Consider the following 13,092-nt stretch of genomic DNA (forward strand, 5'->3'; position numbering starts at 1 on the left):
ATTTATTTTCATTCTATTTTTACAATTATGCTTTGCATTTATTGACTTTATTCGTACATAATGAAAATAAAAGTGAAAGTTAACGGAACTGGAGAATGCTGTAACAGTCTAAAACATTTTTTTTCATAATTGTATATTAACAATAATTTTGATGGATTTAATTAAATACTATATGTGGAAGAATCCAAAAGGTAGACGTTAAAGGAACGACATCTTCCGGTCTCTTACTTAATATGGGTGTTCCTCAGGGTTCCATATTGGGTCCCTTCCTATTGCTTGTATATATCAATGATTTACCAAAGTTTATTGAAACTCGTCACGAGGTCGTATTATTCGCTGACGATACATCATTATTGTTTAAAATTAAACGACATTTGGAAGATTAAGACGATGTGAATGATGCTATCTCGAGCGTGGTACATTGGTTTAGTGTTAATAATCTGTTATTAAATAACAATAAAACAAAATGTATAAATTAACCACACCTAATGTTAGACAAGTAGACACTAATATTACTGTAAGTGGAGAGACACTGGAGCTTGTGGATTCGACAGTTTTTCTTGGTATAACAGTTGATTCCAAGCTGCAGTGGGGTCCTCACATATGCAAGTTAGCGAGTAGACTTAGTTCTGCAGCGTTTGCGGTAAAAAAAAAACGAACGTATACTAATGAAGATACGGCACGTCTGGTTTATTTTAATTATTTTCATAGTGTTATGTCCTATGGCATTTTGCTATGGGGCAATGCTGCCGAATATGCACCCGAGGGAATCCTTGAGGGACAAGTTTAAGGAAATCAAAATTCTAACTTTAGCGTCCCAATACATTTTTGAAAATTTATTGTACGTGCGTAAAAACATTGAAGAATTCCCCAGTCTGCGATTTGCACAATGTGAACACTAGGAACAAACATAGGCTTGCGTTGCCGGCGGCTTGAATTAAGAAAATAAGCAACTCTTTTAGGGGGCTGAGTGTTTTCAACAAGATCCCACTAAACGTTCAATTACTACCTGTTCATAGATTTAAGAAAACTGTCAAGGAACGTTTGTGCAACAAGGCATAATTAAGGATTATTTACTAGATGGCACTACGTGGGAATGAAGCGCTTGCTCCTGGCCTTTTCATTTTTCATTATTATTATTTTTTTAAATTGTATTTTGAAGTGAAAACTTCTTTAGAATCGTTGTGATTTCAAACCGGATGCAACGGAAAAAACGACAGGTAAGAGACACAAATACAAAAATGTGTAGGATGAAGCCAGCAAAGAATGAGACAGAAATATACATACTATTTAATACAGCGCCATCTGTGAGATTTTTTAATACTAACGTGTGTATGAAAGCTCTTGTAGTGAATTTTAATTTAGGATTATACGTGAAATTAAAATATCAATTCACAGAGGGCGCTACCTTACAATTATTTACTAATGACAAAATTTTACATATACTTAAGACGTTTAGGATAATTGTATTTTAATTTTGGAAGGTTTCACTTCTACCACGTGTGAATTGCACACATGTAATTTTTTGACTTGTTTTTTCCTTTATTGTAAATATTTTTATTTATTAAAAAAAAAAGAAAATATTTGAGAAAAAACAAAAAAAAAAGCCCGCTGAGTTTGTTTCGCCGGTTCTTCTCAGGACTGTGGCTTTTTTTGGAACCGGTGGTAGAGTTTAACATTGTTATTTATATTTTGACATTCAACAAGTGTGTCATACTGACATCTAAGTTAAATTAAATGATTTTGAATTTGGATTATGGAGGATAGAGGTAAGGAGAACGGTCTCTGTGTGTGAAAAAGTGTCCGTTAAAATCTGCTAAATAAGGGTGGCGCTACAGTAGCAACCGGGTACATTTAAAAAAAGGCACTGAAAATTATTAGAATAAGATAGAGAATTAAAAAAAGTCGGAAGAACTGTAAGCACTACAAAATCACAAAAAGTATTTTATTTAAAGCTTATAAGAAAATGCAATTGATGTCTCCACGTTTTACCAGAGCAATATTTTAGGTTATATTGACGAAATTAGTTTGGACTACGTAAACATGTGAGGTCTTGTATATTACACTGTCACTAACTACTCTAGTCAATAAATATATAAATTTTCTAACTCCGCATACTTCAATCAGTTAACAACTGCGCAATCATATCATACCCTGTGCCTATGCTAGCGCCATTCTGGAGGATTTTTGAACTCTTAATTAGTGCTAAAAGTGGGACACTTTTTCAAGCTTCTCCCATATGAGACCGTTCTCCTTACCTGTACCCTTTATATTATGGATGCTCAACATATATTAACATGAATGAATTTCAATACAATGCAGAACAATCACGCAATTTATTTTTAAAGGAAACATTGCCTACAGAAGGCGCGGATTTGGATCAGAATAGTAACTATTCTACTCATACATATAGCTCAACCTAAAACCGCCAACCCAACAATTTTTTTTTCCTTTGCTATTATTCGCGACCCACTAAGAAGATCCGGCGAGAAACTCAGGGAGCTGTGGGCCCGGTGGCTGTGGGCTTATGGGTTAGTTCGTCGATTATGAAGAAGAGTTCGACGAGGACGGTGACTGGACGTTGACCGATGCTTGAGGGACCTAAAAGCAACGAGTGAATCCGAGAGTTCCATTATGATATGTTTTGCCGTCGCGGTCGGATAAGTTATTACCGGCAGCCACAATAAGAGGACTTTAGTGCGCGCCGCTTTGTCGAAGGACTACCCAACTATAGTTCACCATAAATCCGCTAAAAAGAAGAAGAAAATCGAAGAAAATATTCTATAGATTATGTTTTCTACAACTACAGATATTCTACAGATTACGTATTTATAAAATGTGTTTTCAAGATCATTTTGAAGGGCTTATACTAGGCTTATACCTATTATGAATTTATTAACAAAATCACTAACCTTTAAAATCTTTACTCAACATCGTCATCCTGTTTATTAAACTGATGTGATCGCTACTGGTATTAGCACGTCTTGTGAGCTCGCAGGGGTAGGTACCACCACTCTGCCTATTTCTGCTGAGAAGTAGTACTGCGTTTCAGTTTGTGAGAGTGGGGCAACCATTATACTGTAAAAACTGAGACCTTAGAGCTCTTGTCTCAGCGTGGGTGATATTTACGTTTACTGGTAACCACTTAACATCCTACCGGAAGCCACTTAAAACCAGCTGGCACGTCCACCCATCTCAGCAATAAAACAAAAACAATATTATAACAATTTAAAGCATTGTATCTTTGCAGTTATATGGCTACTTTCATATTTAATTTCTATCCAAAAAGTATTTAATACTATCATACTCCATACTACCTGAAGCCACTGCGGTCATCCACAATGCGTTTCCAGAGGTCTTTTTTGCCACGTACCATCCAGCTATGGAATGAGCTCCCCTCCACGGTGTTTCCCGAGCGCTATGACATGTCCTTCTTCAAACGAGGCTTGTGGACAGTATTAAGTAGTAAGCAGCGGCTTGGCTCTGCTCCTGGCATTGCTGAAATCCATGGGCGACGGTAACCACTTACCATCAGGTGGACCGTACGCTCGTCTGCCTACAAAGGCAATAAAAACTTTTTTTAAGCCGAACGCCGTGGGTTGTGATAATATAAGTCGTCACAATCCTGGATCATCTTCTGCCAGCTTTAGGGCACATCACAAATTTCTCCTTATCTTCAAGCTCTTTTCCGTCACTGTGGCGTATGTTATTCCTTTACCTAAAATTCCTAACCCTTCCCTTCCAAATCACTTTAGACCTATATCTATTCTTCCCTTCATATCCAAGGTGATCGAGGCCTGCGTACACAAATAATTGTCGCTGTTTATTTTGCGGAACAACCTTTTGAGCTCTTACCAGTCTGATTTTCTACCAGGTCACAGCACCATTTCCGCTCTCCTTAAAGTGGTTGGCGACATTAGGGCAGGTACGCAAGATACTAAAGTCATAGTAGTGGTACTAATTGATTCTTCAAATGCGTTCAATCACGATATCCTTCTATTTATTTTGTCCAAAATTATGATCTCTCCTACAGCGCTGGAATGGTTTTAATCATATCTTCGGGGACGCCAGCAGTCTACTCGTAGTGATGGCACCTCCTCAAGTTGGTGTAGTGTCGACTCTGGCGTGCCCCAGGGCGGTATTTTTACTCCATTATTATTTTCTATTTTTATAAATTTCTTAACACATAATCTTCAGTGTGCATATCATCTATATGCTGATGACTTGCAACTTTATAGACAGATTTTTTTTTTTTTTTTTATTGCCCTTGTAGGCAGACGAGCATACGGCCCACCTGATGGTGAGTGGTTACCGTCGCCCATGGACTTCAGCAATGCCAGGGGCAGAGCCAAGCCGCTGCCTACCGCTTAATACTCTCCACAAGCCTCGTTTGAAGAAGGACATGTCATAGCGCTCAGGAAACACCGTGGAGGGGAGCTCATTCCATAGCCGGATGGTACGTGGCAAAAAAGATCTCTGGAAACGCACTGTGGATGACCGCAGTGGCTCCAGGTAGTATGGATGAACTCTACTCCGGTGGCGGGCGGTGCGATGGTAAAAACGAGATGCTGGTATCATCTCGAACAATTCCTCAGAGCACTCCCCATGGAACATACGGTACAAAATACAGAGGGAACCGAAATCCCTCCGCAGACCCAGAGGCTCCAAACGATCCGTGAGAATGGGATTATCGACAATCCGAACGGCCCTCCTCTGTATGAGATGAGCGTGGAGTCTATTTCTGAGGCTATAAACCAGTTAAATTGGGACCTGGACTACATAAGTAGGTGATCAACTAAGCTTGGCTTAACCGTGAATCCAACGAAATGCCAAGCCATTATTGTGGGTAGTCCTCGTGTGGTCCAACGTTTAACTACTATGTCACTCCTATCAATATTCTATAATGGTACAGTGATTCCCCTAAGATTCGTGGTTAAGAGCCTAGGCCTTTACATAGACTCTACACTCGACTGGAAAGCTCAAGTATCTTACGTTGGACAAAGGACCTCTGGAATTCTTCGTGCTCTGTATCGTCTCAATAATTTCTTACCATCAGCGACTAAGACTATGCTAGTACAAGTCTTGATCTTCCCTATAATTGATGATGGTGATGTGTGTTATTTTGACCTGAATGCAGACCTTCTTAATAAACTTGATCGTCTTCTTAATAACTGCATTCGATTTATTTTTAATCTTCATAAATATGATCATATATGTCGGGGGCTTGGATCACAGAGCGCACCCGCACCCTTTGTCGGCGCGGGCTGGCGGCACACTTGAAACGTTCGACAGTAGGTGCCTTTGATTACAGAGTGCACCCGCACACTTTGTCGGCGCGGGCTGTCGGCACACTTGCAACATTTGATGGCAGGCGGCTTTATCACGTCATTACGGATCCTCCCGATCCATTAACGGTACTTTTAGGCACTACAAGCACCGGTCACCGTCCTCGTCGATCTCGTCGCTTGCGACGAAGGGCTCGACGAGCGACTTAACCCATAGACACAGCCCACTGAGTTTTTCGCCGGATCTTCTCAGTGGGTCGCGTTTCCGATCTGGTGGTAGATTCTGCGAAGCACTGCTCTTGCTAGGGTCAGTGTTAGCAACACTCCGGTTTGAGTCCCATGAACTCACCTACACACGTTAGGGTGAAGCTGAAATAGCCTCTCAAGGCTATCAGCATAGGTAGGGAAAAAAAAGGAAAATAAATAAATAAAAGGCGGCTTTGATCACAGAGCGCACCGGCACCCTTTGTCGGCGCGGGCCGCCGGCACACATGCAACGTTCAACGTCAAGCATTCGTGTTCGAACCACCGAACAGTTCGGACCTCTCTTGGACTTTTTACGCTGCTTGTAAAAATACACGAAGTTACTCGTGAAGTTTTGTTTTAATATGAGCCATTACGACGAAACGAAAAAAGAAGGATAAAATTATATATCAAATCCAATGTTGTTGAGAAATGAGGTAGAACTCCCGGATATATGGTAAAATGGCTGATTCGACCCTTCAAGCCAGAACGTATAGAAATTGGCAGACACACCTAATTATACAGGCTTAGAAAAGGCCCTAATAACAGTATGTTATTAATATATTTATCGGGACTGTGATAACCTGTTAAAATTTGCCACATTTGTAATTAGCGTAGAAAGTAACAAATATTTTCCACGTTTTATTAAAATTAAAATTTAATTTCTCATAGAAACCTTATAGCACCAGCAGAATAGCAAGAGATACTAGCGTACTTTATCTTATGAAGGGTAGAAGTAAGAAGGACCAGCTTAATGTATTAAAGAAAGTATTAGCTGAATGGGAGCCAATTTAGGTGTACCGTAGTAGCAAGTGCAAAGATTAAAAAAACTGCGCCGAAAAGTATTATAGCTGGATACTAAATTAAGAAGGAAAGAACCACACAAATCTACTATTTCCATTTCCTATACTAGCACTATTTCGATGAGTCTTTCAACAATAACTTGCTGTTTACAGGTGAACACTTTTTCATCTTGTTCCTTAAACGAAACGGTCCTCCTTACTTCTACACTCCATACTTCATAAGTTGGTCATAAATATTAAGTGCATGTCAGTTGGTCTCCAAGTGAAGTATCTATGGTACCTTCGGCCTTAATGATTTTTTTTATTTCAGGAATAAATTATAAAGGACTTGGCTTCGGCCTTAATGAAATTTTTATTTCAAGATATAATATAAATCATACAAGATCTGACTTTGGCCTTTTTGAAAATTTATTTCAAAAATTATATAGAACAAACAAGTCTGTATGGGCGTAGATCCCCTTGCCTTTTCTAATAAGGAAAAATTGTACCAAAAAAAATCTATGGTACTTTGCACTTTGTTTAATTTTTTTGTTTGAATCGGAAAGGCAAAAGGGACAAAGTCTACAAGCCAAATATTTTATTTAAAAGTACTTTATTCATGTCTGTAGTATGAAAAGCTAAATAAAATGGAATTAAATTGATTGACAGAAATCAAAGGTGGTAACCCACTTATATGAAATTAAAGAGGTGAGATGAATTCACACCTATTAGATATTGGTTAAGATTCAATGAAATAACTCCTTCTTAATATTGAGAGTCTACTATGAATTCAATGGACTTTTTGGAAAGTCCCGGGAAGCCACATCGAGCGAAATTATTTCATTTTCCCTTGTACGATTCTTAAATATTTACGGTGAAGTACGGTGTATTATCTATGGTACCGTAGTTGTTCTGCTTTCTCACTGGATAGATTAGTGTTTATTGACCGTCTGCTGATATATAATATATGAAAATGCTGAGGACATCCCGCGTACTCTTCAGCTATTATTAAGAAATCAAGAAAGTTTTAAGCCAATTTGTGAATTTATAGATTCAACAGTTGGACATATCTAAAAATGCGATTACAAGGATTTGACGAAGTTATGGCCCTGTTCATAACATTATGATATTTGGTTTATTGAATTTTTTATTTCAATTAAGTTTTAAAAAGCCGATTTGGATTTGACAGTAAAACTCGAATGCCATTTTACAAGGGTTGGAAAATATATAAGACTTTCTTCCTATTCGTACACTCTTGACAGAGTGGTCGTGGTCATGCATCAGTCAGATCCTGCGATACCGAATCTCTCGCGATGCGACGTCATGTGGCACGGTGTTTCGCAGAGTGAGAGCAATCGTTTATGTTGGAGTGAGTCACAGATTTTATGAGGTCGGTCCATCGTGTTGGATATCGTCCGCGAGATCTTTTGCATTCGACTTTCCCTTGCACCACCAACCACTCAATGGAGTCCTCATTACGAGTGATATGCCCGAAGAACTTGAGGATTCGTTTTGGACTGTTGACGATAGTCTTGCCTTGATGTTGAGCTCTTTCAGGATCGAAATGTTGGTACGGTGTGCGGTCCACGGAATTTTGAGGAGACGTCTCCAACACCACATTTCCAGTGCGTCAATCTTACGACGGTCTTGCATCCTCAGCGTCCACGTCTCAGCCCCATACAGAAAGATTGGAAAGACCAGGCATCTCATTAACCGAACTTTTGCGTTTTTGGTTATTCTGCAGTCTCTCCAAATTTTTGTTAGCCTCTTAACTGAGGATCTTGTCACGGCGCAACGTCTTCGGATCTTATCTTTGCAGCCTCCAGCGTTGGTGATAGTGGAGGAGAGATATACATAGCTATCAACTACCTCGCATCCCGCTATATGTTGGACTTCCGGTTGGTTGATGTTAACACGATTTACGATCATCATTTTGGTCTTATCACGATTGATCGCAAGTCCAAAATCCGACGCTGTGATCTCCAGGTGGCGAAGAAGCACCTCGATTTAGTCTCTGGTTTACGCCAAGAGGGTAGTATCATCGGCGTATCTCAAGTTTGATATTTTCCAACCACCAACGGATATTTCTTTATCCCAATCTTCAACAACTATCCGCATTATATACTCTGTGTATATATTAAATAGAAGAGGAGATAGTATACAGCCCTGCCTAGCGTCTGCCTGTGTGCTGAAGCGTTCGGAGTCAATATCGTCACACGAACAGCGGTTGTGCCATCTTGGTACAGACGTCTGATGGTGTGTACAAGATGTTGCGGTACACCCATTTCCGTCAGTACCAACCACAGCTTCCACCACTTGACAGTATCAAAAGCCTGACGCACAATGCCGAATTATGCTGAAGCTTAGTTGGGCATTATGCCTCATAATGCGCTCTTGTGCTGTAATTGAAAAACGGCCATATATAGCATATAGAACAGATAAGGCTGTATGGGCTTAGATCCCCTTGCCTTTCCCAATAAGGAAAAATGGTACCAAAAAGAAATCTATGGTACCGACTGTCAAGTGCACGTTTCTTGTGTCTCGTAGGTTATGTTATCATTAACAAGACAAAAATACATCTTGTGATTATTATTTCTACGGATTACTAACATTGGCTCAAGTATTTTTAAGTGGTTTTCAGAATTTTTGTTAAACCACTTCTTTAACCAAAAAGTCAAAATGACTGATTTTATTGTCAATGACAGCGAGTCGGATTTAGATTCAGATGAAGAGGCAAGTAAAAAAATATTTTCAAACTGTGTGACATCATTTCCAATTGTCTAACTCTAAATTCTGCTACAGTTACAAGAAGCATTCGCGAAGGGTCTAATAAAACCGGGTCTCAACGAAGAAATAGAAAAGATTGAAAAGAAATACACTAATAACGTTGCGGACTTAAAAGTCAAGTTAACCGAGATAAAATTAAATCTGCCATGGGTGGAGAAGCTGGATCTGGTTACAACAATCGCGCCTCTGGCTCCAGACGTTGCGTTACAAATGCAAGAAACAGCACAGAGAAGGAAGTTAGTACATGGCATATAGCTAAGTTTCGTAAATTGTAGTGTAGTTATTGTCCTAGACTGATCTCATTTTGAGAACATAGTGAACCATGTTGGTTGAAGCATAATTTCTAAACCCCAGTTGAATGAAATTCTTGACATCAGACAATATCAGAATAATAATTTCGTCACAAAAAAGGCGGTTCCTTTCCTCCTATTCGACATTATATAGCATATAAAATAGAAAAATAAATACTTAGCTTAGTACTATTTTCCATGTAAAAAATTACCTCAAAATAAGGGTTTTTTTTTATTGCATTGATGGGTGGACTAGCTCATGACACACCTGGTGTTAAGTGGTAACCGGATCCCATAGACATTTACGACGTAAATGCCGCCACCCACCCTGAGATATGAGTTTTAAAATCTCAGTATAGTTAGTTACAACAGCTGCCCCCATTGAATTTAAAAAAATATGTATGTTTTAATAAGATTGTATAATTTTAAAGATTTGGACTATTAATACTAATTTTTCTATTTTCTTTGAGTAACTTACTATGACATTCCAATAGATTTACATAGATTTTATTAAATGTACTAAAAAACCTGTATTGGTCAAGTAGAATTTTTTGTCATGTCTTGCCACCTGGTTTAAGAAGATTGGATAGGTGTTATATAACACAAGGTTGTCAGCATTCTGTTCTGAGGTCTCTGGAGTCCAGTAAACACTTATTTGAAGGCTGTTAGTTCACCTGGCATTTAGTGGTCCCGGAAACATCAAAGTAGAATCCAAACTGAATATATTTATAAGTATTTTAAATATTTTGCTGCGAATTCTATGTATTTGTTATATTAAACACCATTTTTTCTAATTTATTAGATAGTATCACTCTTTTTATGCATCAACAGGAATCTGAAAGAAAATAGTAAGGGTAATATTCAGTATGATCCTACTCAAGATCCAGTATTGAATGAGTTTAAGCGTGAGAATTTAATCCATCGACAGGCACAAGCTGCTGTAGTAGAAGGACTTAAAAAGCTCAAAGAACTTGGTATTGCCACTAGAAGGTAAGCTGTATCTAAAATATCAACTTCTTTTGAATGTTAGTATTTCGTTTGTTCAAAATTAATTACAGTCAAAATCTGTTATAATGACATCAAAGGGACTGCTCATATTCAGTCGTAAAAACCGATAGTCATAACAACCGGTCATGTTTAGTGTGTATCGTGCAAGTACAAACAAATCAATAGGGAAATGTTGGAAAAATATATTTACATAATACGCAATTTTTCTTCAATATTAATTTGTTTTATTTTTCTCTGCGACATTTTGAAAGTTTCACGAATAACTCCACACAGTTTTGGTGCGTCTTGTGTATAGATAAGTAGCATCCAAGTTTTCCCTAATGTTGCTGATGTATTTTTATCCAGATGGATGGGCCTGCTTCTATCTATTTGTAATTTGATTGACTGTAACAGGCTTGATGAGTGGTCTGTTGCATGTGGACTACAGTGATGCTAGGTGCACAGTCAAGTTGCTGCACATCTAACACATGTGCACTAATAACATTTAAGACTTCAATGTTAATTGCCATATGAGACATCACAGTTATTCCACTACTTATCTTTGAACATGTCAAAGTCTCAATTATATTGCATACCTGTATATGTTTACACTAGGTGTCTTATCCATTAGCCTATTCAAATACATACAGAAATTACAAATTCTTTAATTTTTTAGACCTGATGATTATTTTGCTGAAATGGCTAAGACAGATGAGCACATGCAGAAAGTACGTAAGAATTTGATGGCCAAGCAAGCAGCACAGTCGCGCGTCGAGAAAGTTCGACAATTAAGAGAACAGAAGAAGATTGCTAAGAGAGTACAGGTTAGTTATAAACAGTACAACCAAAAAAATATTCTTTTAACATAATACATAATAATATAATTTTACTAGAAGCTCATTCGATAAGCTCTTCACATAATTTTTTATGCGCAAATTCTACTGTTATGTTATCTACCATCTAAAGTAATCATTTTTTCAAATTAGAACGGATAGCTATAGTAAATTAGAAATCATTCAAATTATGATATGGTCAATTTTAAGGTTAAAATCATATCATACTGACACTTCCGCTATCACGCAAAAGGCATGATGACTGCGATTTAAGTCATTTGTGCCCTATATACTGAAGTAAATAAGATTGCCCAATTCTGCCTTATTTTGTTTTTTATGTATGTGAAGTGAATACCGGGACTGAAAAATGTTTAAGTCTCAAATGTATTGTTGGTTGTTTCATCTTCGAACCAGAACTTGTGATGAAAATAGCTATTTGTGTTATTTTAGTTTTTGAGAGATAGAGTAAAGTCAAAATTTGAATTGTATTCTGTAACGTCTGTCACAAACTCTTCAAACTGAACTGTACATTGGAAATAGACAGGATGGTGGTGTACTGTTTACCCATGCAGGCTCAGATATATACCATCCTACCACAGGTGTTGTAATATTGCCACGCTTTATTATAATATTTCAGCTTTTAATTTTCTCTTCTTTGTTCTTCCCTTAAAACCTGGATAATTTTTTTGATTCCAATTCATAATTTGAATACAATAATCAATACATATTCTGTTTTTGTTTTAATGTATTAAACTAATGTATAACTCATAAGCAAAATTGAATTCCATATAGACTAACACGCTCAAGCCAGTTTATTAGTCATTTTCGTTTTATCATTGCAATTACAGAAGTTTTAGAAAATATTCCTTATGTATTAATTTTAACCTAACCTCCATTTTTTATATATATTTTTTTAGATTGACACGAAATTGAAACAAGCTGCTGAAAAGAAGCAGATGTTGGAACAATTGAAACGTGTGAGGAAAGGAAAAGCCTCAGATTTAGACTTTTTGGACGACAAAAAAGGCAAAAATAGCAAAGGAAAAGGAGTCCAGGATAAAATATCCAAGAAAAGGGATCTCAAAAACAAAAAGTTTGGTTTCGGTGGTAAAAAGAAAGGGTCCAAATTGAATACAAGAGAATCTACTCACAATATGGACGGTTTTAACAACGCTTCCAAAAAATCGGTTAATTTCAAAAATAAAACTTTCAATACGAAGAAGAAAAACCAAAGGCCAGGCAAATCTAAACGAAAAAATAAGCGATAGTTACAATATATTTTAAGGCTATTTTTAATAAATCATATAAGTGAATTGTTGTATTTTAATGTAATGATATTCCTTTTCTTTTTCCGAATTGCAGAACGTTCGAAAAAAAAACCTGAAACAACTTGCGCCATACCGTTATTTTTGTTCAAAATATTCATTTATGATTTATAAATTATTTATATTGTGAAGTTTCATTTTCACAAATTTTCACATCTATATCTGTACTTATATATAAATCTATAGTGGTTTTTACGGATGTTCCGTTATAACTACTGGACCATGCATCCGATTGACTTGAAACTTGTATCCATGTAGAAAATACATGTACTTAATGGATAGGCTAATATTTATATGAGTGTTGGACTCCCTAATAATAATGACAATAAATGATGGTGTTAATTTTAAATGTCCAGAGAAGCGGGCGAGTACCGCTTGTTTTTAATAAGGCTTGTATGCTGGTGTAGGAACGTTTGCCTACGTCTGCCGCCAGGGGCGCTGTTCCAATTGGCATTCATTGAATTAGGTCTGTGTTATAAAGTATAGTAATATAAATAATATTTACGCTGATGATGATGTTAAAGTGTAAGTGTATTGACAGCAAATCATATGATATAGGT

The 13,092-nt window shown here is 37.3% G+C and overlaps 1 protein-coding gene across 1 annotated transcript; it reads left to right on the plus strand.

The window, feature by feature from the left end:
• The first annotated feature begins 8,822 nt into the window (after positions 1-8,822).
• On the plus strand, positions 8,823-12,520 carry LOC692935 (rRNA processing protein Ebp2). The gene is given in 5 exon segments (NM_001046777.2): positions 8,823-9,043; positions 9,113-9,333; positions 10,219-10,377; positions 11,051-11,198; positions 12,125-12,520. Coding segments are annotated over 5 exon segments (933 nt in total). The 5' UTR covers positions 8,823-8,989; the 3' UTR covers positions 12,476-12,520.
• Positions 12,521-13,092: the final 572 nt, after the last annotated feature.

This window comes from Bombyx mori, chromosome 22 (assembly GCF_030269925.1).
Source record: "Bombyx mori chromosome 22, ASM3026992v2".
Lineage (NCBI taxonomy): Eukaryota > Metazoa > Arthropoda > Insecta > Lepidoptera > Bombycidae > Bombyx > Bombyx mori.